The following is a 27567-nucleotide window of genomic DNA, read 5'->3' as shown; positions in this document are numbered from 1 at the left end:
TAGGTTCGTTGGCTATTGGTACGTTGATGGGTCAACGTTATCATCTTTCACTGATAATGATGATGATAATGGTTCTCTCTCTCTCTCTCTCTCGCTTTTATCTTTGTTTTGATAATATTTAACTTACCTGAAGTGTTTCCTGTAAAAGGTAACAACAGGTAAAGTGAGTAAACTTTTTTTTGCGAAAAAAAAAATAATATATAAGAAAAATGATGATGTTGATGATGATGACGGGTTAATATGTTGACCTGGAAATGGCCTGAAAGAGATTGAAGAAGCGAAGGCGAGATGAGAGAAAAGGAAGACAAATATGATGATAAAAAGGAAGAATCTATAAAAGATGATGATGATGATGATGATGGAAGATGATAGTGGTTACGGTTCGTTGGATGTTCATCATTTGACGCCAAATTCTTTTATCATTCTCATCATCTTTTCTCTTCTTCATCCGATTGGACATCGTCAATCTAAATCAATTACCTTTTCATTCATCTTTCTCATCTTCCTTTTCTTTTTTTCCTCCTTCATCATCATCTTTTTCTCTCTCACAAAAGTTTTCTTCTTCTTCTTTCCTTGCGATCGTAATTATCTTGACCATTTGATGAGCGAGGTTACTCTTCATCTCTTACAACCACTACTATTATTTTTACCTACGATTCATCAAAGAGAGAGAGAGAGAGAGAGAGAGAGAGAGAGAAATAAAATTCCATCAGAAACTCTTGAAGGTGAAAAAAGTTCTGAATGAAAAAAGGCCAAAGCGAAAACTTTAATATCTTTACTACTGATTAATCAGTTGGACTTTTCGTTTCCAAGGATTTTCACATTTCTCTTGAAAACTTAATCACAATTAATTTTGATTCATTATTAATATCAAACTAATTGAAATAAAATAATAATGATCCAGGTAAATAACAAGAACCAGTTCCAACACAATAATCACCATTATCTTCATGATTGTTGTTGTTGATTCAGTTTTTTTTTCACCCAAACAACTTACCATTTATCCCATGATAATATCATCATGATGTTTAACTTGTTGTTGTTGTTGTTGATGATGATGATGATGATGATTATCATCATTATATTACCTTTGATTGTTATGGATTTTTTTTCCTAGTAAATTATAGTGATCAGGAAAAGTCCCTCTAATTTAACGTTGTCGCAATTTGGAAACTAATTGTAATCATCATTGAAAATTAACTTAATTTCCATCCATCATTTTGTCAGTAGTTGATTGTGATTACTTGGTAATGTAACAATTTAATAATATTCACTAACTATTAATATTAATCCACTTAAATTATTATTATCATCATTAAGTTGACATTGACAATATTGATTTAAATTGAAATCTATTAATTGTAATTGTCTAGACTTTTACAGTTAACATTGTAACTGTTGATTAATTGTTGATTAAGTTATTAAACATTGTTTAGGTTTGTTGATTTCTCACTCTCTCCCTGATCATTATCATTCAACTGATTAATTTGATTGTTAATTAACTTTAATTGACTTAATTAGCTGTATATTTACCTGTGATGATTATTATCATCATGTTATCATTGGTATCTAATTGTAATTGTTTTAGTTAATTTCTGCTTTTGTTTTGTTGTTGTTGTTGTCATTTAATTTGACAATAATTGGCTTAACAAATTATGATCATCAACTAATTATCAATTAAGTGTCAATGATAATGATGATTAGTGCTATTATATTATTATGCTTCTGGTTATGGTGATAATGATTATGTTAAATTTAATCAAGTTAACTATTATTATCTTGTTTAGTTAAACTTGAAACTTGATTACTTTCACTCACATTTAATTGTATCACCAGCAATTATTGTTGTAAATCAATTTAACCACATAATCAGTTAATCAAGATAATACTATACCTTTAACCTTAAATATATATTTGTAACAATTAGGATTCTCAACGAAAAAAAAAATAAACATGATTAAAGTTAATTACTTTGCCAGGTTAATCATTTAATCAACCAAACAAAAGATGAATGAAAAGTTTCAATACTATTAGTTGAAAGTAACACAACAATTAAAGGTTAATTGTTATTAGGAAAAGAAAAGTTTCCAAATTTTGTGACAATCAATCAATCAGAGATATTGATTAATAAGATAATTTAACTTTTTCTTTATAAATAATCAAAGGAAAAAGTGATTCTAATTAAAAGGGATAAGTTAAACTATCCGACAATTAAGATTGTTATAAATTGTTACGATGGTTTAAATGGTTTACCAATCAAAGTGTCCAATTGATTATGAATATATACTAATCCAGTTGAGAGAAACAGCAAATTGATAGACAATTAACTGATTGTAAGGTCAATATTGACCTAATAAAGCACAAGGTTGAATGGTCAGTTTACTGTTGTAAATCATCAGGTTGTTGGTCAAGTGAAAGAAACTTTTTTTTGTTCATTCTAAATGAGAGTTAAATCAACTATTATTAAATTATAATCAGTTGATTTGTTTTCGTTTTCAATTGAATATTCAGAATCTATATAATGTTAATTGCGAGAAAAAAAATTGGTATAAGAGGAAAACTATTGTTATCGGTTCTCAGAGTAAATTCATTTTTATGTGTTGGTGTTTTTCTTATAGTGATTAGTTAATTGTTGGCCGATGATCAGGGTGGAAATACGTTAATATACTTTTACCATTGGATTGGTTGATTGATTTTTACGATCACCACTTTCTCTTCATCATCATCATCCCAATTCAATCATCTCTCTCATCTATCGGAAGCAATTGTAAGCGAAAATCGATGTCATTCTTTGATTCCAATTCTATTTTTTTTTTCTTCTTATATTCTGTCTAAATTATTTTCGATAATTTATTCGCCATTTTGTTTTCTTTTTCCTTTCTTTCTCTTTCTCCACTTTGATTCTTTTCTCCTTGATTGTTGCCACTCCACCTTCTTCTCCTCCTATTCTTTTATTTTCCTTATATTCGATAATCGCTTTTCCTTCAATCCGTTTGGCTTTTCTTTTCTCCTTTTTTTTTGTGTTATTATTTTGGTGAGAAAATGAGATAGAAATTAAATTTCATTTCGATTTGATTGTGTAGATATTTGGGAGTTTGATTGTTTGAATTGAGAAAAAAAAACTTTCTTCCAATCACAATAGCCAATGGACAGAATCGAGATGTCATTGAGGGAAGAAAACAAAAAGAAATTCCAAAAATCGATCCAATCAGTTTTCTTGACTATATGATTTTAGTCTCTATCACGATGATTAGTTAATTGAGATGATAATAAGATTGTAGAAATATAAGATAAGGGTAAATCAACAGTTCGCAATCAAGGTAAACACAATTAGATAAACTCCATCATGGACAATTCGTTGATCTCGACAATTTGGTTTATGGGTCAACTTTTTCCTTGGAATATTTTTCTTGACCATTGCAATTGGAATCCACTTGAGATGATGATAATAATCGTAGAAATTAAGATGATGATGATGGTTGATGATCTCCTTTTTGTCTTGGCTTCCACAACTATAATTAGAAATAATTTAAGTTACACTTCATTTTCTGTGTAATGAAGTTGATGGCTAGTTTAATATGAATAACATAATATATTTGACAAAAGTTGATTAAATTAGCAAATGACACTGAAGATTTAATCTTCAGGAAGAGGAAGAAGAAGAAGAAGATGATAATTATGAAGAGTAAACATCATCTTCTTTGTTTTAACATGGGTACTTTGTGTCTTTTTCTTAATTGTTTTGCCATCACCACCATCGATTCCTTTTCTTTTTACAACTGTGGGTTCTTTTAAAAACACTCAATAGAATTTGGTTCACCTCTTTTCTAATGTCTTGGATTCTCAGTGTTTCCAGAAAATCGGAAAACAAACAAACGAAAAAATTAAGGTGTAAAAGAAAAGAACGGTACTCGAATTGCAAATGATTTCTTGATTTTGATTTCCAGATTAATATGGATCGAAAAAAAGTTTTGCGCTTGATAAAACACTTGATATAATTATAGTAGCATACACAACAACAGAGGATCGTTTCCTTTTCCAGGTAGAAAAAGTGACCTCCTTAGAAAAGGATATCATCATCATGTTCGTCTTCTATTAGGTTTCCGGCTTCGTAGACTAAACCTGCGGCCTTAAGAGCTTCCAGTTCTTTCTCACGGGCATCTTTGATCTTTTTCTTTTTCTCTTGGATCTTTTTTAGACGATAAAACTCTTCTCTCTCCATTTCATCCAATTCTGATGTCACATAAGCAAGAGTTCGCTCGATTCTGGGAATAACAACGTGTTCTAAAGCATTGACACGACGATTTGTGATCTAAGGTGAAAGGAGAAAAATTTGAGAGAATAAGAATGAGATTAATTGGATGATTATTGATAAATTCGGAAAATTTTGGACAAACCTTGATGACTTCGTCTAAAGTGATGAAACTTGTCTGTAATGAGGCCAATTCGACTAGAAGTTCAATTGCACGAGCGTAGTTCTTTTTTAATTTAGCTAATTGTTGACCACCTCTGGAAAGACCAGCAAGCTCATAACTATCGCTTCCATCTTGATAACATTCAAAAGATGGTAGATTAACACCAGCGACATTATCTTTCCTTGAACGAACCTAGAAAATATAAAAGAAAGAGAAATTAATTAACAGAAAATAAGGTGAATCTGATTTGAGGCAAATTCAATGAAATAGAGAAAGAAAATTTAAACCAAATGATCAACAATCGTCGAAGCTTTTTGTTTGGAACTGAGAATTGATTAGTGAGAAAAATCGAGCTGATGGTAAAAAGAAACTCGATAATTACTATTATAATCGTCTAATCAGTAATCTGATAAAGAAATGAGATAACCCATGAAAATATTCAACTAATGAGTCAATCAAAGTTGAAGATTTCGGTTCTAAATGAAATTTTCCCAATTAAAGATGGCGAAAATATGAAATGCGAAACATTGAACATGTAAGAAAGGAAAGTAACGAATCGACCTTAGCCAATAGATCATCTGATTGATGAAAAATCGTTCAATAGTATAACCTTTTTGTCGAGAGTAAATAATTGATTGTGATCAAGACCATAGATTGAGGACTCAGGGTAGATAATAACATGGATGAAACTCCCCTCCGGTTAATTCAATACCAACCTTTGTCTGAGCTTTGGTAACATTTTGTAAGACAACTGCATTGATATCGTTACCAACAGCAAATTTAGCTTCTGCTAAGCTGAATTGGGCATCTTTCATAATATCACCCATCTTTTGTTTTGTCTGTGAAAAGATTGAAATAAGCAATCAATTAGAAAAAAAATAGAATAGAATAAAATTCAAAAGAGAAAAATATAATTACATCTATGATCCTTTTCAATATTTGCCTGAATCTCAATTGAAGTGCATCAGCTTTTTTTTTCAACAGATTGTGACCAGTTTGTGCTGCTTTCAGTCGACCCTTCAAAAGAGTAAGGGCCCTAATTAAATGGAATTAAGGAGACACCATGATCATTGGAATTGTAGGGAGGAAAGAGAATAGAAAATAAAAAAAATAAAGAGAAAATGAAAGAGAAATTAACAAAAAGAAAGAGAATTAGACACAAATATGACATGTAAACAATTCAAGTTTAACTTTGGGAGAGATTGATAGACAATCATCAATAGGGAATTGTGGTAATTTTTACTTACATTCGAGATGGAAAAATGTTTATCCTGTCTTTACCTGACATTGTGAATACTGTTCAATCGAAAATTTAATTAAAATCAATTAAATGGAATGTTAAATTAAGGAAACGATTAAGATTTAATTGACCTTTCTTTTCGTATTGGTAATTAAATGGAAAAAAATTCAACCCAAACCATTGGAATAGTCGAAAGAATCACCAGATGGAGCTACTTTCTATTCCATTTGTCGCCATCTGTTGGGATAAAGAAGCGAATCCATTTGTTGTTTTCTTTTCAATTTCAATTGTTTTTCCAATTTCATTTAATTTTTTAATCAATTTCTTGAGAATTTCTTTTATATTTAATTGTTTGGTTTCTTTAATTAAGTTGGGAATCTTTAGGATAGAATGTAAGTAGAAATTTGTGTTGATTTGCTGGTTAATTTGGGTTTTATTCTCTTGGAAAATTTTGATTCTCTTTTAGTGATTTTTAAGATCATGTGTTTATCTTTTTTTCATTTAGAATTAATTTTTCTCGTTCTTTCATTGATTGTTTTGTTTTTTTTTTAATTTGTTTTAATAGATTCATTCTAATCTCGACTTGTCTTGGATCATCTCTTTACATTCGACATTGTATCGTGTTTTGGTTGGTTTTCCGTGTGTTTGACTTGGAACAGTTATTACTTAGAGTGGTTGGAGTTTTCTTTGTTTCTTTTTCTTGGGTTTTGATTTAGTTTGTTTATATTTGGTTTGAAAATGAATCAAACATTTACGTTGAGATCGTTTAATCCATTGGTGCTTATAAGTCGTGGATGTTTTCAAAGAAGGACTCGAGGAAGGAAAATACCAGTACGAAAGCCAATCTACTATCCAATGGCTCCTTCCAAACTCTACGTGATTAAAGAGGCTCCTTATTTCGCTGAGGATGAAAAGGAGCAATATGATGTTCTCAAAGAAAATTATCTCACTGGTTTAAGAACTTTACGAACTTTTCTTTACAAGGAAGTGTATTTGCCGACAACGACTGCGGGTGGTTTCAGTGCTGAGGAAGTTTCTAAAGAAGCGGAAGAACAAGAAAGACTTTTAGCTGAAAATGATGCGGAAAATGAAAGACAAAGGATTCGTCGTGAGGAGAAAACGGCCTGGATTCGAGAGCAACTCGAAAATGATGCACTTATCGATGCAACTAATCGAATCGCTGCTGAAGAAGAGGATAGATTTTTGGCCTCTAAACAAATAGAAAAAGATATTGAACGAAGTAGCACCTTTATAACGAAAGATACGCTGGAGAAATTTGTTCTACAAGCTTTGGACTGTCCAACATCTTACGAATTCGCTGTCGATTTACAGGGTAAAATCATTTTCTCTGATAAACTTCACCCTTACGCTCTAAAGCCAAGTTCAGTTCCCGAAACAAGTGACTTAGAATTGGAAAAATTTGCAACCAAAGACAAGGACATCAAATTACAAGAGAAAACACTTTATAAATGATTTAATAGATCATGGAATCATTTTAGTTTGTTAATATAAAGTAAATATATGTTAGTATTTAAATTCAACAAAATCTTGCAAGATTATCAATTCGGTTTTTCTTATGATTAACCAATGATGATCAATTGAAATTCATCATCACTGCCCATAAACAAAAAGGTGATCATTCAATTGTAAACAACTAAATGATGATTTAACTGATAGAATCAGTTAAATTATTCGAGTATTTCATCATCCAGATCATCAAAAATCATTTGATCATCAACAATTGTATCGGTAAGGTCAACGATTGACCTGTCGGGATCACCTTTTATATTACCATTTGAAAAGCAAGGTGACACTTGGAAAGGTTTTACAAATGGTTTAGATTCTGGTGATTCCATTTTCTCGAGTGAATCAATGGATGGTTTTTGTGATGATTTACTAATTGTTGGCTTGAATCCAGGAGATGGCGGTGAGATTACTTGAATATTATCAGGTTTAAGTAGTAAAACTTTAAAACTAACATCAACTGGACCTTTGATTAAGATTTTACTTCCAATGGGAATATCAGTTTTAAGGGAATGAATTGGTTGATATTCAATCGCTTTAACAACATTTTTACCATCACTTAGATTTAAACATAACATTCTGGTTGTTTTCTTTTTCGCCTCAGGCTTATTTTGGGTTAATTTAATTCCAGGCTTTTTATTTCCCTTCAATGTCTCATCGACTTCACCTTCTTCCGGCTCCTCATCAACTCGGAGAAATTCATTCTCAGAATTAAATTGTGGAACACTAATATCTCTTATCGACACAAGCTGAAATTAGAAAAAGAAAAATGAAACAAAAAAACAATTAGAATTCATCACCAATGGAACAATTTAAATTGTTTAGAAAATGGAAACAGAAAAATTAACCGAAATCTCAATGGTAACAATAAGCTTACCTGAAGATAATAATTTCCATTTAATTTATCCAGATTATAATCGTTAATTAATGCCACTGGTAGAGAAGAATATGATCCACAAGAAGACATAATAACAATTTGAGAGAAATCAAGGTGACAATCAAATAAATTAACGAATTGTTGACAATAAAAGCAAATTGGACAAAACAAAATTTCAAAAGAAAAACAAAAAAAATCATCTGTTTGGAATTTAGAAAAACCGCGAAAAAAGAAAAGTACAAAAAGTTAACACTAGATGGCAGAAGCTGATCGAAAATGAAACAAAAGTTGTGAACAATTTAAACTTTCATCAAAAATGATTAACAATTAAATGAGAAAAAGGAAACCAAATTAAAGGACAAGATATAAAGAAAAATCTAGAGAAATCAATAAACTATAAAATAATCAATCGATAAAATCTAAATGATTCAACAGAGACAAAGATGAAAATAAAAAGATTTCAACTGAACAGATTTATCCAGTTCGATGATGTTAACAACAATTAGGGAAACAAATGATCAACCGAATGATTTAATCAATATATTAATATGAGAACTAGATTATAAATTGATTAATCGAGAAGAAGAATAATAATAATAATAACTAAACCGATAAGATTGAATGGAATATCGGTAATCTGGTTTACGAATCAAGATTAAATTGGATAATCAACATTTTCCATTTGCATGAAAAGTAAACTTGATATTCTTGTAAATTAATTAACAATCAAGCTTGACAATTGATTGATGATCCCATACAAGCCCACATTGTACAGGTTATCACAGGTAACCACCCATTTAACCAATAAGTTGAAATAAGGTAAAAATGAGCAGAAATAGATGAAGAAAGTTAGAAACCTAAACAACCAAATTAAAGCAAAAATCAATGTAATCACAATTAATAATTAGGGTAATCATGATAATCCAGTAAATAATAACAATAACAATTGTAGCTTCTCATTACCTGTCAACACAGTTTCAATTGAGTCACGGATGATAATGATTATAATCACGCAATCATTAATCTTTGTATTACAATCAATCAAATAATAAATCAAGAAATTAAATTCAATCAATTGAAATATTAATTGAACGAGAAAACCAAATTTCTTCATCTTTAAAAATTTAATCAATTTAAATGATCAAATTAATTGTGAGACTATTTGAACAATTTAATTCTTGATCCGATTATTAATAAGATGCAAGATATTATATAAAATCAGTGAAGATGATTAAGTTAATTACAATAATTTGTCTTCGCCCACATAAAGTTAATCAAAGTGACACACACACACACAAATACAATTAATTAAGTTCTCAGTTTAATTTAGTTTCAATTGGAATGATTTTCTTTTTAAAATAAGTTAATTATTACAATCAGAGTGAAAAGTTTCCAATCGTTGTTTCAATTAATCATACAGAAAGAAAATTTTTCCCATCATCATGACTGAATTTTCATCATCATGACAACCATTGAATTCATGATGATCATCATCATCTTTTCATGATTAAGATTAGATTTGAAATGATGTAAACATATCAGTTGACATGGCGACCCTGGAGTGAATTCAATAAGATTAAAGTTATTGAATTATTTTCGGGAGTTAAAAGTAGCATCATCATCCTGATCATCCTCTTATCTTCATCCTCATCCTGATTATCCTCATGTTATTATATTCAACAGGCTTATTATCACCCAAGTCAATCATCTTGATTGGTTCCAACCTCATCCCTTGAAACTTAATGAAACACAAGATGATTAACAAAAAACCGTATTCATTTTTCATCCTCATCATCATGAACATGAAAAATTCATGATCCAAGTTCAAATTTCAAAATGAATCCACACCAAAAGGAATCAGATTAGAGTAACAATTGAATTGAATTTGCTAAAAATCCATTTCATTGAATAATCAAAAACAAAACAAAATCAATCAACTAATTTACTTGTAATTGTTTCAAATTAGATTGAGCGAGGACAAAACAATCAAATTTAATTGCTCAATGGATTTAAATAACTTTCCCATCACCTATGAATTGATATCTCGCTTCAATCAACTAATCATAAAAATATTCAAATGATAATAACAATCAGCTAATCACTTTTGGTTCAATGTAATCAACCAATTGTCAAAGGTAATTACAACAATCCAATGGTAATAATGATAATAATAATATCACAACAATCGAATCGTGATAATCAAGTAATCATTATAATCATCATTAAATGTCACATGGAAATAGAGATAATATCTACATGGAACTTTTTTTTTCTTTGTTCATAGTTTACTGAATTTCTACCGATAGATTCAGTTGATAATGATATAACTCGTGATCTGAATGGTTGACAAAACTTGAGCTAATTATAGGATTTTGTAATCATAATTATCATCATGATACAAATGACAACATGATAATATAATAGATATGAACTATATGTTGTATAGTTCATGGTAATATCATGATAATAATGAATCCCAACAAATTTAATCAAGAGATGAAACAAAAAAGGTTACATATTAATGATAACATGATAACCTCAATCAATTATTTCATTTTGGTTAACCACTTACCTTGATTGTGATCATGATTCTAATAATAATTATGATAACAATCAATCTGAACAATTCGAAAAGGTGAAAATAACCATTGACTTTGAGATTGTTCAACTTTCATGATGAATTTTTCAGTTAATCTAAATTGTTGAAAGTTTATTTTTCCACCTGAGTGTTTCAATTATCTCCCCTGGTACACATAACTCTTACCTTGATTACAAAGCTTTTTTTGTTGGCCGAATCACAATTCATGGTAATGTTCATGGTGGAAAAGAATCACTGAGAATTTTTGTTTTTTTTTCTTTCTTTTTTTCTTCTTCTCTTACATATTATATCATTTCTGCAATTTGATATTGTCACAGGGATGATGATGAGTAGAAAGATGAATGGAGGTGAAGAGAGAGAGAGAGAGAGATGATGATGATGAGGGTTAGAGGTATGTAGAGGGTGATGATGGAGTGAGTGAGAGAGAGGGAGGTTGATGAAGAGGTGAGAGTAATAGTTTATTTGGGTCTCGGGATCATTATGATAAAAATGTATGGATTCTTGATGAATAACTACATTCCATGAGATAACTCATCCATCTCGAAGAGAAGGAGGAAAAAAAATGGCGTCGAAAATGAAGAAACTTTTTTTTCATCCTCATCCCAATTCTCATCTTCTAATCATCATTTCGACTCACTTTCTATCTTCATTCTCTCTCTCTCTCTCTCTCTCTCTCTCTCTTCATCATGTTATATATCATTTATGAATTCAATCCTATAAGTTCATGGAGAAAAACACAATTCAGAGACAGGGAAACAGAGACAGAGGAAGATGAAGATGAGGATGAGAAAATCTTGTCATCTCTTTTCCTCTCTCTCTCTCTCTCTCTCATCATTTTCCTCTACAAATGTTTTTATCATCATCACCTATGAACTTTATTTATTATGATGAATACCATTGATATGATTTATCATTCTTGCTTTTCATCATCATCATCTTTTATCATCATTCAGTTTTCACTTTCATTGTGATTCATATTTACCTTCATGTATTTCTTGTTGTTGATCATTTAACTTGAAGCAATTTAATAATTTGATTAAACGATTATCACCATTGAAAGTAATTCATATGAAAAGTAATGAGGATAAATAAGTAAAATTGGTTAACCATAATTATTTAATTATCATCATCATTATCATGCTCATAATTAACTCTAGATATCAACAGAGGTAAAGTTAATTGTTACATAAATTAGAAGATTAAGATTGAACATTAAGATTAGAAAAGTAAATCCCCTTTCAGATTAAATTGTATTTAGATGATAAAAGGAATGATTTTTTTTTTCTTCATCATTTCTAATGATTCACATTCAATCATGAAGATGAAGAAGATGAGGAAGATAAAGATGAGATAAAGATGAAATACTTTCTGCAACAATAAACCTGAATACCTGGTGAATCAATTGCCTCATCTCTTCATCTTCACCATCATTATCATCATCACTGTGTATTTATTTTCTCAGCATCATCATCATCATCTTCATCTTCATCTTCACCATGAAAGGTAACACTGGAAAAGGTGAAATTGTTTCATCATAATATTAATAGAGCCAATAAATTGTTCACAATTTAACAAATCATTTCATCTTCATCCCTCTAAATTGCTTCTTACACAATCAATTCATGATCATCCTCACAAACATTATCATCATTTGTAATCAATCAAATGGTAGAAGATGAAAAATAAGAAAAAGATTGAAAAAATGTAATAATCAATGTAGTAATCATCATCTTCATCACATTAACAATTAACATTGCGATTCTTAAGTAATTAACTTGATGATGATTATAATAAAATCATTAAAGACAACAGGTAGGATCAATTTGACGACAAATTATCATTTAGCATCTCATTAGTTTGTAAATCAATTCATCTTCTTGTGATTGTCTCATCATAATTATCATCATCTTCTCATCTTACTCTCTCTCTCTCTCTCTCTCTCAAAATGCCTATACATGCAATTCACTCTTCCTATAATATTTTCTTAATTCTCTCATCATCATCATCATCAGCATCTTCTAATCCCAATCAACTAGAGTGAGAGAGAGAGAGAGAGAGACCAATGATTAAGATGATGAGGGAAAAGTAAGATGATTATATTGAGTTATCCAGATTTAGAATCTGAAAAAACGAGTAACAAAATTGAAGAGGTAAAAGTTTCATCTCACAAGAAGATGAGGATAAATTATGATATGATCGCTGAAGGTTGTAGATGATAATTATTAGACAAAGAAGATACTTCTTCATCTTCAATCATTATCTTCCATGTAAAAAGAGGCCTAGAAAGAGAGTGAGAGAGAGAGAGAAAGAGGCGTAGTAGAAAAAGTTATAATCTCAAGAATAGGTTCTAATGTGACCTGTGTTAACATTGGAGCAACTTACAAGATCTTAAGGAGAACCTTAAAGAAAAAGGAAGAGAAGAAGAAGAAAAAAGAAAGAAAGAGAAAAGATGATGAGGATGAAGAATAGAAAAAGAAAAAGAATAAGTTTACCTCTCTTTCTCTTATATTATCACTAGAAAAGAATAGAAAAAAAAAGTTCTAACAGATTCTTGATGAGAACTCGGTGAGATTTCATTGAAAACCTAATTTCCTTATCTTCTAGTAACACACTTTATCCACAAAAGCATTTAGAAAACCATCAACATCATCAAGACTCCAGTGAGAATCATCATCAACCTAATCAACAGAATCACTTTAACATCATCAACAAAAACAACCTAAAGCTCAAGATTAAATAGTGTGGCAACTTAATGATCCGATTCTATCTTCAATCTCCCAGATTAGAACCATTTTAATTTAGTTTCATCATCTTCTCATCCTACCAACAAGTTAAATCATAATCACATGGATATTTACATGGATATTATTATATAATCATCCATATGAATGAAGTATTAGATCGGTGAAAGAAAGAAAAGAAAGAGAGAGAAAATAATGGATTCGAAAAAAAAAGTTTCTTTTTTGTTTCTCTCTCTCTCCATTAAAAAGGAAACAATTTAAAGGTTTATCTTTTCTTGTTCCGGTTAACAAGATAATAAATTATCTGTTGACATTGATTGTATTTTATTGTGATAATGTTTTATTATTATGACTTGTCAACACACTTACAACTCTCACTGTTGATGCTTGTTAATCATTTACCGTTAGCTTATCAAATTTAACCACCTCTTAACTCCCTGTGTGAGTATTGGGATTGATTATTATCCCTCATCTTCACTGGGAATCATTAGTTTATTCATTTACCATTAAATCTCATGTCAACAATTTACTAATCATTCTGATTCCATTGGATTTATATAGATGAGTGTCTACAGTGTGATTAACTCTTGATTTGTATCTTCGGTATAACAGTTAATCGTTAATTGTTTTTCTCATTCGCAATGGTTGTTGATTTACAACCAACTTGTAATCATATTAATATATCCTCTCATCCATAATCAATGTTTATTATTACTATTTGTTCAGACAATTTACTTAATTGCTTGGAAACGATTAACTTTCAATTGTACTTTTTGTTTTGGGTTACGTTGATTGTTAAGGTGAAAAGTTTTCATTTATTCAAATTTCATTGATAACTTTTTATTATTATTTTTTTTTACAATCAATTGAGTGCAAAGTTTTTCATCTCAATGATAATTTGGTTAATCAATTGCAAGTGCACCTTAATTTTGATGATCAATTGATTAAATTGATTCTGAAATTTAAGATGAATTGATTAAGATGATGGTCAAGATGATCTTTACACTGGACACACCTTAGTTCATGTCAAAATGATGAAAATAAACAAAAAAGTAACAACAACAACAACATGAAACTTTGCTCAAGGTAAACATGATCATGATAATTGACTAATTACAGAATTGAATCACTAATTAAAAATCAATACGATTGTTGATTGAGGGAAGAAAAATTAATTCCAAATCAAAATAGTTGATAAATTGTTCGAAAATCAAACTGATTCTAAAAAGATAAAGATATTATTAAATTTCGATAATCAACTTTATCGATGCTAAAGATCATCATCATCAGAATTGATAAAAATATCAATTGGAACAAAAAGAATTCGAAATTTTCAATTTAATCTTCTACTCGAATGGAAAAGATAATTTATCATCTCTCCTCATCCTCATCATTTGTAACATCACCATAAAGATAATCCCTTATCTTCATCATCATCATCATCATCATCATTTTCCTCCTCTCGATTAAGCTGTTTGTCTAATCAAATATTTTCTCATTTTTTTTCATCATCAGGGTTGGTTATCATTTCCGTTTCCGTTATCATCCCACCAACAATTGATAAACAAACAGCAACAAATTAAACTCTGATATCAATTTAATAAATTATCTTATCCAATGACAGATAAAATTAACACTTTACCAACATAACAGTTATCCTCATCATCTTCATCCTCATCTTCATCCTCATCATCATCCTAATGATGATATTTGTTGACATTAAGTAAACACAATTGAATCTTTTGGTCTAGTGAAAATAAATGATAACAAACAAACAATTTGATTATCATCTTGAACAATTAGATTGTCCAACTAATCAAATATTATACTTTTGATATTGGATAATTTATTAATCCGATTGTTATTAATCATCATGATTAACAATTTACTAAATTGAATTGTTAATTTAAGTTTCATAAATCATCAGAATCAATTACAATCTCAATGTTTAGATAGGAAAAAGTTTTACTATTTTTCAATATCAACAATTGATAATAATATCATCAACTTTTACCTTTATCATCCTCATCTTCACGATTTCCCATCTCCATCTTCACCCTCATCATCATCATCATCATGATTATCATCATCTTGTTGATCATCATTTGCATCTTACCATTATTATCATCATGATAACTTTCTAGTTAACTGCTGGTTGTAATTAAACCGATTCCTAAAAATAATTATCATTAATCATTTTCACCTAATCATGTTTACTGATTGGCAAAAGTGAAAGCGTTGAAATCATTTACACCATTGATTATGTTAATTGTTGAACAGAAATTATCAACAACAACAATACAATTGACAACAATTAGTAACATTGTAACACAGGTAACAATTTGTGCTAATTTTTGTGACTCATGTTTTTTCATGCAAACAAACAGATGATTAACTTGAATCACAATTAAATCTGAAATTTAGTCTTAATTTATTGCAATATAAATTGTTCAATCAGAAATGACATCTCCAATTGAATATATAATCTCTTCATGGTGGTTCAGCTGAATCAAATTCAATCGTACTTACAATATAACCTCAGATTTTATTTCCAAGAATTCCGAATGTGGAAAAAATTATTCATAGAGAAAAGTAAAAGGATAGAGAAAATTTTTCATGGTAAAATGATCATCATCATCATCATCATCTCTCTCTCTCTCTTCATATATATTATTCATCTTCTTGTTCATGGTTCAGATGATTCTCTCTTTCTCTTCATGAAAAGAAATTCTGAAAATCACTGAGGAACCTTTTCTTTTTCCTCTATGGTAAATAAAATATTTACCTCAAATCGTTTTGACAAAATATCATTATCACCATGATAATGAATGATTCTGAATGAAAGATGAGAATAAGAATTTCTCTCTCTCTCTCTCCTTTGACATCTCCCACCTTCTCCCTCTTGTGAATTCAATTTCCCTCTGTAATTCATTTGATATCATTAATAATACATTTTCATCATCATCTCATGAGTCTCATCAAAATATCATCAATATGTTTTGTATTATCTGATTCATTGTCATAGAAACAAATTCAATATTCAACAACACATTGATTATGTTTCTGGCTAATCGATTCAAAGATTATCCTTAAATTTTGATCCAATTATTGATATTACACCGGTTAAAGTGATTAGATTTAATTACCTGCTCATTTGCTACAATTTAAAGCACCACAATCAGTACAATTAACGATCATCATCAGATTATCAGTTTAAATTGTCGTTAACTATTTCAATTCAAATTTTAAGGATCAGTTATTAGTAAATTAGATTGATACTGATTAATTGTGATTATCACAATTGCTTTAAGGTATTTAAATTGTTTAATCCGATTCAGTTGATTGTAATAACTGGATTAAGTGATTTGTTTAACTAATCACCTTTTTTTTCATAACAATTTAATGTGTTATTGTTGTTTGTTTGTTGGTTGATTGTGATTGTGATTAAATTTATGGATTACAGGAAATTTAAAAGTTAATTGTTGTTAATAATAAATATTTCATGTAATTCAGTTGATTGAGTTAATTGTTACTGGTTTGTGATGATGATTATGATGATTAAAATGATGAAAAAAAGGTTTGATCAATTTGCTTAATGTCCATCAATTGAAATTAAATTAACCTTCAGGGTTGATTGATTAATTTGTTGAAATTATTATCATTTAGTTGATTAACAATTAAAAGATTAAATTGTTCAATTGAACTTTTTTTTTCTGGGATTGGCTGTTGAAAGTTAATTGTGATTAAAATATTAGGTCAATTTTGTCATAACTTGTTATCAATCAGGTTATACAATTGATTTAGTTGATTGTTATAAATTTATAAAGTTAATTGTCAATACCATTTTCAATCATTGGTGTTAATTGTGATTAATGAACATTAAATATCAACAGATTAATCAAACCTTTCCAGCAATCAATAAATTATGAAAAAAAAGTTTCTCATTCACACTTAACAGTTTATAAACCAAACCGGATTAACTAATTGTTAATTAAATTAAAGTAAATATTGAAACTGATTTAGTTAATCACAATTATCTCCAGCAATTAATTTGAATATTTAAATAACTTTTTTTTTCAAGGTTTACATGACATAGGGAAACTTGATTATCTTATACACAAAGTTAATTGTAACTAAATTAAGTTAATCATAAAGAAACGTTAACAACTGTCAACTGATTTCGTTGAGTAAATTTGTAAATCAACAATTTAAATGGAAAAGTAAGTTAATTGTTAATCAAATTAAATACACGCGACGTTGATTAACAAGAAACTTGATTTTCTCAACTAGAAAAGGAAAAAAGTTTTTCTAAATATCAATTAACAATTAAACAAGAGAACACAAGAAAAGTTAATTCAACAATTAAATTATCAACACAAACACACACACAATTTACTGACAATCAAAACAAATTGTAAATCATTTGCAATCAGCAACAATTAAGACAAAATGTCATAAGTTTGCATTTTAATTTACTCATTTGCAAAGCTAAACATTTGATTATCTTGTTTATCACAATGAATTAATTGTTACCTGGATTTTTTTACCTGTAATTTGAGGATAATTGATGAAGAAGACATCATCCTATCATCTTCATCATCTTCATCTTCATCTTCATCATCATCAACGATAATACAATTTCTGAGCATGTCCACCAATTCAATTTACCTGGAACCAGTTTTTTTGATTAACTTGATTGGTTGATTAAAAAGTAACCAGAAAAAAAGTTAACAATCTTGATAATCATATCAAGTATCAATTGTGATAATAATCTGGTTGCTCAGGTAATTACAACCATGGATAATAAATCAACACCCTGGAATAGCCTGAATAGTTGATCAGGAAAACATTAATTATCCAAGCCCGATGATGATGATGATTAAATTGACAGAATTGATGATTATCGTTCTGATTGTAATTTACCTTTTTCTTTTTTTCTGGTTCAACCTTAATCACCTTGAATCTAATTAAAAGAAGATCAAATTTTAACCAAAAGTCTATCACAAATTCAAGATGAAAACTGACAATTAACAAACAATATAGTTAATGATTAGTAAATTGTTACACATTGTTTGAGAGAGAGAGAAACAAACTTAATTTAGTTACGATGATTATCTTGATGATTAAAATTCATTCTTCCGTTGTTTCCATCATGATAATAATAATTTTTCTGCCTTCTCTCCAATTTAATTGCTTCTTCTCAATCTTAATCATCATCAACATAATCATCAAACCAACAATCAACATCGTAACAAACTAAATCTAATTGTTATTATTTGTTATTAGCTTTGAATATCTAACAACAGAAAAAAAAACTTCCCTTCATATTATCATGATTAATATAGTGAACAATTAATTCATACCCAAGGACGTTTCAATTGAATGAAATCATGGGCGTGAATCAGTTAATTTGAATCAGTAACCTTTAACTATATTATTACAGAATCTAATATAATCCTGACAATCATGAAGATTATGATGAAGATTATGATGATGATGATGATGAAATGGATGAGATTTTGAATATGGGGTTAGGCTTGTAGCTTATTGTCATCCTTTGGTGTTTACAATTTAGATGAGAAACTAAATCAAGATGAGATTAATCATTTTCTTATTAGGATTTAGAATGAGAAAAAAACATCATCATCATCATCATGAATTCATAAATGATAACAAAATTGATCCTCATGAAAAAGTAATTGAAGGTTTGAAGGATTTTCGAGTTTCAAATTTAGTCCCTATTGGTTATCGTTATTATCTTAAGCCTCTTGATATGATTATGATTATGATTTTGAGAGGATAAGAGATTAACACTGAGAGAGATGATTCAATCTTCATCTTCTATACTTAACCTTATGGTGATTAAGGTGAAATTAATCTTGTAGTTTACATGGAGGTTTGAACTTGAGAGGAGGTGGAGGTGGAAGGAGGATGAAAAGGAAGAGGAGGAGGAGGAACAAAGGAGAGAGAGAGAGTAAGAAGATGATCTGAATGGTGATGAGGATGAAAAGGAAGAGGAAAATTGAGAGAGAGAGAAAAAGTTTATCTTCTCATTATGAGGCCTCTCTCACTCTCTCTCTCTCTCTCTATGTAAAGGTAACATCATTTTCTAGTCAATGATTTAATTTTTTATTCATTCATCAAGGTGACTCTATTTACAACTGGTAATTAGTTTTGCTACATAAATTGTTAGATTATGATTAAGATTATCATTTAATTTAGTTGTTAGTCTTACAGTTTTCTTACCATAACAATTAATTGTTGTTCTATTACCTTTTTGGTTTACCTATTGTTATCTTGTTGGTGAAAAACAGAGTTACCTGGGCGCGAGAAAAACAGGTAATTGTAATTAACTTTCCTTTTTCTCCACTGGATTAACTTAATTGTTCAACTGATTTACTTGATTGTTTATTCATTTATTTATTGTTTTTCCTTTTCCTCAAATCAGTTAATTGTTACCAATCAAATCACTAATCGGATCTTATTGTAAATCAATAGATTGATAATATTTATTGGCTTTTCAAGTTGCTTTTTTTTTTACTTTCTTGCCAAACAATTTACATAATTAGTTAATCATAATTTATTTACTCCAACACTTTTTAAACTTTAATTAATTAACTTATCAATATATTGACTGATTGATTAACTCGTTGATTGATTAATTGTGTTGTCATAATTAAATGACAATCTATTGAGTTGTAGTTGTTGTTGTTGCAATTGGAAAAGCAAATTTGATGATAAGAAAAAAGCTAATTAATTATAACGATTTAATTGCAATTAATATTTTTTTTATGGTTGATTGTGTGAAGAGTCACAGAAAGTTAATCAATTGTAATTTAATTAATCAATCCTGTAGATTGACTAGATTGTAATTAAAGTTAATTTTTGATAACAATCAACAAGGATAAGTACAGGACAAGTTAATCCAATAGAAATGAAAAACTTTTTTTTTTTAAATTGTTTCGATTTAGTTAATGATTAGTTTAGTTAATTAGTATCATCACTTTGATAATTAACAACATTAATTAGTTTGGAAATTTAAACTTTCGTTGTAATCAAATATGATGATGAAAATTTTAAGGGATAAATGAAAATGAATAATTAAATTTCATCATTTCGATAATGAGATTGATACTAATCATTAAGCCACCAGGTAAATGATTAAAGATTAAGATTAAGATTAAGATTAGAGGCACATCTTCATTAATGAAACCACCATGATATTTATTCAGATAATTGTGATTATCATGATATCATATTTCCAAAAGGTAAACTCATAGGTTTATATATTAGTTGTTTACAATTCTTGCTCAAGGATAATATGAAAATGACCTCAGGTCATTTGGCTGTCCAAGCAACTTTAATCTTAATCCAATGGTTGATTATCAACGGTGACAATTTTCAAATTGTTTCCCTTACGATTATCTTTATCTAATTGTTATCATTAAGATGAAGATGATAATTGTTATTTTACCTGGAAAAAAAAAGTTATATCAATTGTTGATAATATTGAAAGTTAACTGATAAGACATTTAAACTGGATTAAGTTAATTGGCAGGTAATCGGTCAAGTTTGTTGTTGGTCAAACAATTTGGCGGGAAAACAAAGAAACCACATATTGAATAACTGATTTAAGATAAAAATAAATAATTGATAATAATAATTGTCATTATCGTTGGTCAGTCAATTGGTCAGATGAAATGATAAAAAAGGAGATTGGAGTTGATTAACCTTACAGAGTTTAAAGGCAAATGAAATTGATATTTTTCCCTTGAGTATGATGGATATGATGATGGACAATTAGTGGACAGACAAACAAAGGTAAATATGATGTTATGAAGATGAAAGGTGATGACAGGTAAAAGAAACAAAAATATTAATGGTTGACAAATTTTGCGAAAAAAAAATTTTCTAACAGGATTAAGATTAAGAAAAAGATTAACAAGTAAAGCAGAAAACTTGAAAACGGAAATTGATTCTGCCTCTTTCATCATCATCATCATCATGATAATCTTCATCTTAATCATCATCTTCATCCTTGATCATCATCATCATCATCTTTAAGAGGATTTAACAATTTTCTAATGATTATGATTATGATTATGATGATAATTAAAAGTTTATACTCTCAACTAATGGCTACTGTTACCTGTAAATAAACAAGACAAGTAGCAGGTAAGGTGATTATCAAGTTAATTAAATTAACTTTAATTTTATCATTAAATTTAATCAATTTCTTTGCTCTCTCTCTCTCTCACTTTTAATCCAGTTCAATGGTTACAATTAAAAAAGAGTAACAATTGGCCGAGTTAATGATTAAATTTGATTATTGATGATTGAAACATTTTCTAGATCACAATTAACCTGATACATTGTGTTCAGTTGTTGTTTAATTGTCACATCATTTTGATGATTAATTAAGAGAAAAATTAAAGATAATTGTGATTAGTAATTATTACTATTATTAAATCATCACAATGAATTACCTGTTAATAGTAATTATCCTTTGATAATCATAATCATCACTTAATTCAGTTATATATCAGGTAAATTGCTTAATCGAGAATATGATTAAAGTTGATAATTGTTTTCTTTTTTTTCTTAATTCAGTTTAAATCATGATGATGATGATGATGAAGATGATGATAATTTATATTATCTTTTAATGATCTTATCAACATCTAATTAAATTGCTTACGATTTTTCTTGTCTTAATAGTAATTAAGACAATTTATTACCGGATTTGATTGTAAATTAAGTGTTCGGATTAATATTATTATTGGATAAACATTGAAATAAAATCAACAACAACAATTAAGAGAAACTAAATTAACAACAATCAAATGATTATAGAGAAAATTAATTTTCCCAATTTAATAGCTGGTGAGTTTGATTGTAACACTTTGGGCAGAGTTAATTGTTACTTGATAATCAAGGATAAAGTTGATTAGAAACAATTAATCAATTGGTTTTGTATTGGAAGAAAATTAAAATCCTTGTGATGATTATCATTAATTAACTAAATATGATTAAGAAATTTAATAATTCCTAATATAACCAACAATTAACATAACCATTAAATTAATTATGCATCCGATTAATTGTTGATGAAAGTTACTAATATTATCCTATTAATTAGTTAACCTTGATTAAATTGTTTCCACATTAAACAATTGAATTAACTGTTAACACAAACCCTTTAATTAGTTAATTAGTTTCATCCCTTATCAATAAACTAAATCAGTTAATTATTTAAACTAAATTGTAAGATTTTCAAATAAGTAATTAATCATAACCATTGATCAAGATACAAATGCAAATATCCGTATAAACAATTAATGATTTAAATTGTTGGTAAAATAATTAACCTTAATTGTGAAATAATTTAGCAAACAAAAGGTTATCATGTTCAATGTTTAAATCAAATTAATACTAAGTGATTATTGTTCAATGTCAAGTTGATCAACAATCAATTGTTGAACAATTTAAATTGTCAAAAAGATAAACAGTAAATAATATCAATGGTTATCATCTTAATCATTGAGAATTAAAATAAACAGCAATTAAGATAAACAAATCAAGATGATTAACAATTGAAAATAAAGTGACCCGAAATTGTTGCTGGTTTTTTGTTTCGAGAAGCAAAAAAAAAACAACAAATCTAAAGGTGAGTTTGGGTGATGAGGATGAAAAGATGATGATGATGATGATGAGAAAAGCGTGTTTTCTTTGTAAAGGAGATGATGATAAAGATGAGAGGAGGGAGAGAGACATAGGAGATTGTTGTTTGCAAACTAGTTTCACCATAGAGAGAGAGAGAGATGGAGAGGGAGACAGAGAGAGTGGGGTGGTAACATGTTGAGAATCAGGTTTGAGAGAGAGGAGCTCATACCTTTCAATGTAAACTTTGCCTGAGGCGAAATTTTTTTTGCACCCAAACCAGACATCATCATCATCTTTATCATCATTTTCTCTTTTCTCTCTCTCTCTCTCTTTGGCCTCACAAGATTAGATCATCTTGTGAGTGCATCTCTCATCTTACCTGGTGGGTCCTTAACTTGTTTGGTGGTCCCTTCACCCTTACCATTCAAATGTTAGGGCTTACGAATGAAAGTTTTTACCATTAAACATTGATGAAGATCTCACAATGTTATTATATTAATAATAATATTATTTACAACAAGATGATAAAGATGAAGAGATGAGGATAATCATCTTCATCATGATGATGAACAAGTTTTCTCTCTCATCCAATATGAAGATGAGGAGTAACAAAAATCGCAATGATACTCAATTGATGACCAACATTTTAAAGGGAAAAACTTTTCAAATTCATCATAAACTTGTCAACATAAAGTCAATTTCTCCTTATTGTTTGTTTCCCTTTGGGTCAACTTTTACCTGGACAAAGGGGTCGAACCGTTAATCCGTTAATCCAATAGGATTTAACAAGATTTACTTTTACAATTTAACAACAATTTGTAATTGCAACAATCATCATCATCATTTGTTTATCATTAGTTGTATACAAGTTTACCAATGATAATAAAAAGCAAAGTTAACAATAAAAAAAAAAGTTTAAATTAGATTTGCAAAGAGAAGCAAAAACCTCAACAACAATTAACTTAATCATTGGGATATTTATACCAAATAGATTATGTAATATTGTGATTACTAATTTCTTAAAGGATAAATTGTAATTGTAAATGTAAATTAAATGATTAACTTTGTTATCTTTATGTGATTATCTAATTATTACCTGTAAATGTTTACTATTTTTTTTTACATGTAAAAGTTTTTTGCTCTTACCTTTAATTTATGATTATCATTTGTGATTAGCTGATTACCATTAACAAATCAATTTACAATTATTACAACAATCAAGCCAATAACACAGAGATGAGGTAAACAATTACAAGAGCAACAAATTGTATAGCATTTTGTGATCAACAATTAACTGATTATTATTACATCTACGTGAATGTAAAGGTAAAAAACTTGAAAATGGTGAATATATTTTTACAATGTTACCTTAATTGGTGTCATGCTGGGTAACATTATTTTAAGGTGATTGCTTCCTACTCATGATGATAATCATGATATGATGATGATGATGATCATCATCATCATCATCATCATCTTTATTACAATTTAAGGACAATCACGCAATCATGTCTTCTTGTCATGTGTCTAGGGTTTTGTGTTACTGTTACTATTGTTTGTTGATACCTTTTATTTTGATATATTCAACAATTCAGCTAATCAATATCAATGGAAACTTAAAGCCAATCAAATGAAAGGTAATTTAATTGGGTGTGTCCCATAGGTTGGAACATAGGTAGAAATTATCATTAGACAGGTAAATGGGATGTTTGACACTTTCAATCCAAAAGAATAACGAACAAAAAAAAAGAAACAAATTGTAAGGATTATCTTATAATCATCTTCATCTTCATCTTCATCCTCATCTCTTTACCTGTATTCTCATCATGTAGGTGCGTTTCTTAACCTGTCAAAACACACTTAACTTTGATTACTCATTTTAGAATTAATCTTTTATCATTTAATTAGTTTTATCGTAAGATTATCGGATTCAAAAAAAAAGTTCATCATCATCATGATTACATGATGATAATCCTTTATTATTATTAACATGTTAACAAATAAACAAACAAAGGTAAACATTGTCATTGGAAACTTGGTAAATCAAAATGTTATTTGCTTCCCTGCTGATCAGTTTATCTTAATAATATATCAAGTTTTGGTAATCAACTTAAAATCCTGATGATAATCAAATATTACAGATGATAATTTAGAAGGGATTAACGATTAGATTAATCTAATCATCATCCTTGTTTCATTCAGTATCTTTCTCTCTCTCTCTCTCAGTCTCTTTTTTAAATACAGGTAAATAAATTAATTTGGTTCATCTATGGTTACAAATATGAAGAATTTTTTTTCGTCGTTGAAGAAGAGGAAGAAGGGAAAAAAGCTTGAGAATCTTCATCATCATCGACAACATCTTCATTATCATCATCTTCGTCTTCTTCTCCATCCTCCTTTTCCATGGTGGAATGATTATAAAGCCCTTGGGCCATTAGGTGAAGAGCCAATGGATTACGTGAGCCGGTTGATTTCTTAATCTTGGCTCGTTTATTTTGGAACCAAATTTTAATCTGAGATTCATTTAGCTTAAGATCTCGTGCCAATGCTTGACGACGTTTATCATTTAAATATCTGTAACACAATTGTCATCAAAGGATGGAGAAAGAAAGACAATCAATTGACAATTAGTTTCGATGATTGAGAGATTAACAAGAAAAGAGGAAAAGAAAATTGTTTCAATTGTTACTTACTTGTTATCATTGAATTCTTGCTTCAATCGCGCTAATTGCTCGGCTGTGAACGCTGTTCGAGGCCTTTTCTCATCGGCTTTTTTGTCCTTTTTTCTTAATTTTCTCGATCTTGGACCTTTACGAGAAAGTAAAACATAAAATCAAAATTAGTTTCAACTGGGATATTCAAAGGCACAGGTAATTATCAGTTGAATATTAAATATTTTCAATTCACTAAATGATAACACCAAGAGATGATCACCTAAACTAAATTCAATTATTATTACCATTACCTGATGAAGGTCTATCCGAGTATCTTGTACAGTAAATCCATGCAGGGTAATTTGAGTTATTAACAATTGCTGAGGTGGGTGAGGTTACCTGGCGATGGCTCGATCCATCGGAGGTGGTTGAGCACACGGAATCATCATCCCGCTCATTATTATTGAACGAGGTTCGACTTTTTTTGAAATGTTGGTCACTTTCACTGTCACAATCCAATGAACGTTTTTTATTATTTATTTTACTATTTAATTGATCAAAAGGATGATTAGTTGTTGTAGATGTGGATAAATTAATTAATGTATTGATACACTTTGAAGATGATGATGATTTAATTGATGAAGGTGATGAAGGTGATGAACTTGATTTGGTTAAGGAAAGTGCTGGTGGTGAAGATGATTTTGTAGACGATGAGGATGAAGATGAAGATGATGATAGAGATGATGATTTACACTGATGATGATGGTGATGATGATGATTATGATTATGATGATGATGAGAATTCACAATATTTTTCCTCAATTCTGGTGAATTGACTGGTGATGGTTTTGTTTTAATTGTTGTTTTGGTTGGTGATGGAGATGAAGATGATTTAATTGATGTTGACGATGGTGATTGTGGTAATGTTGATGCGATTAACTTTGTAATTGGTGATGTACAGTTATGATTATGAGTCGTGACAATATTTTTACCAAATTCTGGTGATAAAATGTTGGAGATTGAAAATTTCAAACTCTTTATTGAGTTCGTGGTGGAAAACACTGCAGACACCATCATGTGAGTGTGGGTGTTGTGAGTGTGGTGTCTGGTGGTGGTGGGAGATGGTGGGTTATCTTAACTCAACAGAATTCAACTGAATGAATAAAAATCTGAGAGAGATGAAGATGAAGATGAAAAACAAACTCAACATATCAACTTCTCATGCGCACTCACTTATCATCTTCTCTCTCATTGGTTGTTCTATCTTCTCTTTCTTTCATCTTCTCTCTCTCCTTTTCTCTTTCTCTCTTCTATACAGAAAGAAGATAATCTTCTCCCTCTCTCTCTCTTACTCTCTCTCTCTCATCAATTTGATTCATGATTGAAGATAATGATTATTTCCCAATAAAGTTAACATAATTATCATCGTAAAAAATTGTTCATCTACCTTCATGTTACCTTTGGTGTTGGTCAGTAATTCAGGATGAGATCGTAAACCAAACTGGCCACCGATACGTTAGTGAAACCTTAAATTTTCATCATCATCAAACGATTGATTGTAATTGATAAATCATATTAGTTTTACTTTTAATAGCATTTTCTTACCTTGGGTGATTGATTGGTAAGATGATAATTATAATCTCTCACCATAATAATCATCAGCTAATCACACAGGTAAATTGTTATCTTTATATTTTCATAGCATTTTCTTATGATAATAATATTTAATATCTTTTTTTTTCAACCGAAATTGAATATTTTTTTTTTATTTTACTCATTCTCTTACTGGAAATTAACTTTAATTATTATTGTGTTGTTATTATTTTCAGTTTGGGATTTTGATTGAGATGATAA

The 27567-nt window shown here is 29.2% G+C and overlaps 4 protein-coding genes and 1 long non-coding RNA gene across 6 annotated transcripts; 1 reads left to right on the top strand and 4 right to left on the bottom strand.

Annotated features, from left to right (window-relative positions):
* Positions 1-493: 493 nt before the first annotated feature.
* LOC128396191 (uncharacterized) lies at positions 494-1390 on the bottom strand. The gene is made up of 2 exons (XR_008326781.1): positions 998-1390; positions 494-650 (listed from the first exon to the last, which is right to left on the bottom strand). It is a non-coding gene; the product is annotated as an uncharacterized LOC128396191 (long non-coding RNA).
* A 2154-nt stretch (positions 1391-3544) lies between these two features.
* Positions 3545-5818, bottom strand: LOC128396179 (V-type proton ATPase subunit D-like). The gene is made up of 5 exons (XM_053356720.1): positions 5663-5818; positions 5334-5451; positions 5132-5254; positions 4398-4607; positions 3545-4312 (listed from the first exon to the last, which is right to left on the bottom strand). The coding sequence occupies exons 1-5, from the start codon at positions 5701-5703 to the stop codon at positions 4061-4063; spliced, it is 744 nt and encodes a 247-aa protein (XP_053212695.1). The 5' UTR covers positions 5704-5818; the 3' UTR covers positions 3545-4060.
* A 71-nt stretch (positions 5819-5889) lies between these two features.
* LOC128396180 (uncharacterized) lies at positions 5890-7191 on the top strand. The gene is made up of 2 exons (XM_053356721.1): positions 5890-6047; positions 6221-7191. Exon 2 carries the CDS (start codon positions 6394-6396, stop codon positions 7126-7128), a length of 735 nt encoding a protein of 244 aa, XP_053212696.1. The 5' UTR covers positions 5890-6047; positions 6221-6393; the 3' UTR covers positions 7129-7191.
* LOC128396182 (recQ-mediated genome instability protein 1-like) lies at positions 7102-8239 on the bottom strand. Its single transcript, XM_053356723.1, has 2 exons — positions 8057-8239; positions 7102-7928 (listed from the first exon to the last, which is right to left on the bottom strand). Exons 1-2 carry the CDS (start codon positions 8144-8146, stop codon positions 7344-7346), a joined length of 675 nt encoding a protein of 224 aa, XP_053212698.1. The 5' UTR covers positions 8147-8239; the 3' UTR covers positions 7102-7343.
* Positions 8240-24992: 16753 nt separating this feature from the next.
* LOC128396172 (segmentation polarity homeobox protein engrailed-like) lies at positions 24993-26915 on the bottom strand. Of its 2 annotated transcripts, none has more exons than XM_053356712.1 (3): positions 26019-26915; positions 25753-25867; positions 24993-25633 (listed from the first exon to the last, which is right to left on the bottom strand). In XM_053356712.1, exons 1-3 carry the CDS (start codon positions 26788-26790, stop codon positions 25333-25335), a joined length of 1188 nt encoding a protein of 395 aa, XP_053212687.1. In that variant the 5' UTR covers positions 26791-26915; the 3' UTR covers positions 24993-25332. The 2 variants fall into 2 exon arrangements, with proteins under 2 accessions (XP_053212687.1, XP_053212688.1); XM_053356713.1 differs by having other exon boundaries at positions 26025-26910.
* Between the last annotated feature and the right edge of the window lie 652 nt (positions 26916-27567).

The sequence above is a fragment of the Panonychus citri genome, unplaced genomic scaffold, assembly GCF_014898815.1.
Source record: "Panonychus citri isolate SS breed McGregor unplaced genomic scaffold, ASM1489881v1 Contig00143, whole genome shotgun sequence".
Lineage (NCBI taxonomy): Eukaryota > Metazoa > Arthropoda > Arachnida > Trombidiformes > Tetranychidae > Panonychus > Panonychus citri.
The sequence above is the reverse complement of the archived record's forward strand: the minus strand, read 5'-3'. Positions and strand labels throughout refer to the sequence as shown.

Bases quoted from the DNA above. Each gene is read 5' to 3' on its own strand.
- LOC128396179 (XM_053356720.1), bottom strand. From the start codon at position 5,703: ATGTCAGGTAAAGACAGGATAAACATTTTTCCATCTCGAAT. The intron at 4,608-5,131 runs GTTGGTATTGAA...TATATTTTCTAG, and splicing joins TTACCAAAGCTCAGACAAAG to GTTCGTTCAAGGAAAGATAA. The intron at 4,313-4,397 runs GTTTGTCCAAAA...CTTTCACCTTAG, and splicing joins CTTTAGACGAAGTCATCAAG to ATCACAAATCGTCGTGTCAA.
- LOC128396180 (XM_053356721.1), top strand. From the start codon at position 6,394: ATGAATCAAACATTTACGTTGAGATCGTTTAATCCATTGGTGCTTATA.
- LOC128396182 (XM_053356723.1), bottom strand. From the start codon at position 8,146: ATGTCTTCTTGTGGATCATATTCTTCTCTACCAGTGGCATTAATTAAC. The intron at 7,929-8,056 runs GTAAGCTTATTG...TTCTAATTTCAG, and splicing joins ATGGAAATTATTATCTTCAG to CTTGTGTCGATAAGAGATAT.
- LOC128396172 (XM_053356712.1), bottom strand. From the start codon at position 26,790: ATGATGGTGTCTGCAGTGTTTTCCACCACGAACTCAATAAAGAGTTTG. The intron at 25,868-26,018 runs GTAATAATAATT...TTTCTCGTAAAG, and splicing joins TAGACCTTCATCAGGTAATG to GTCCAAGATCGAGAAAATTA. The intron at 25,634-25,752 runs GTAAGTAACAAT...ATTGTGTTACAG, and splicing joins CAAGAATTCAATGATAACAA to ATATTTAAATGATAAACGTC.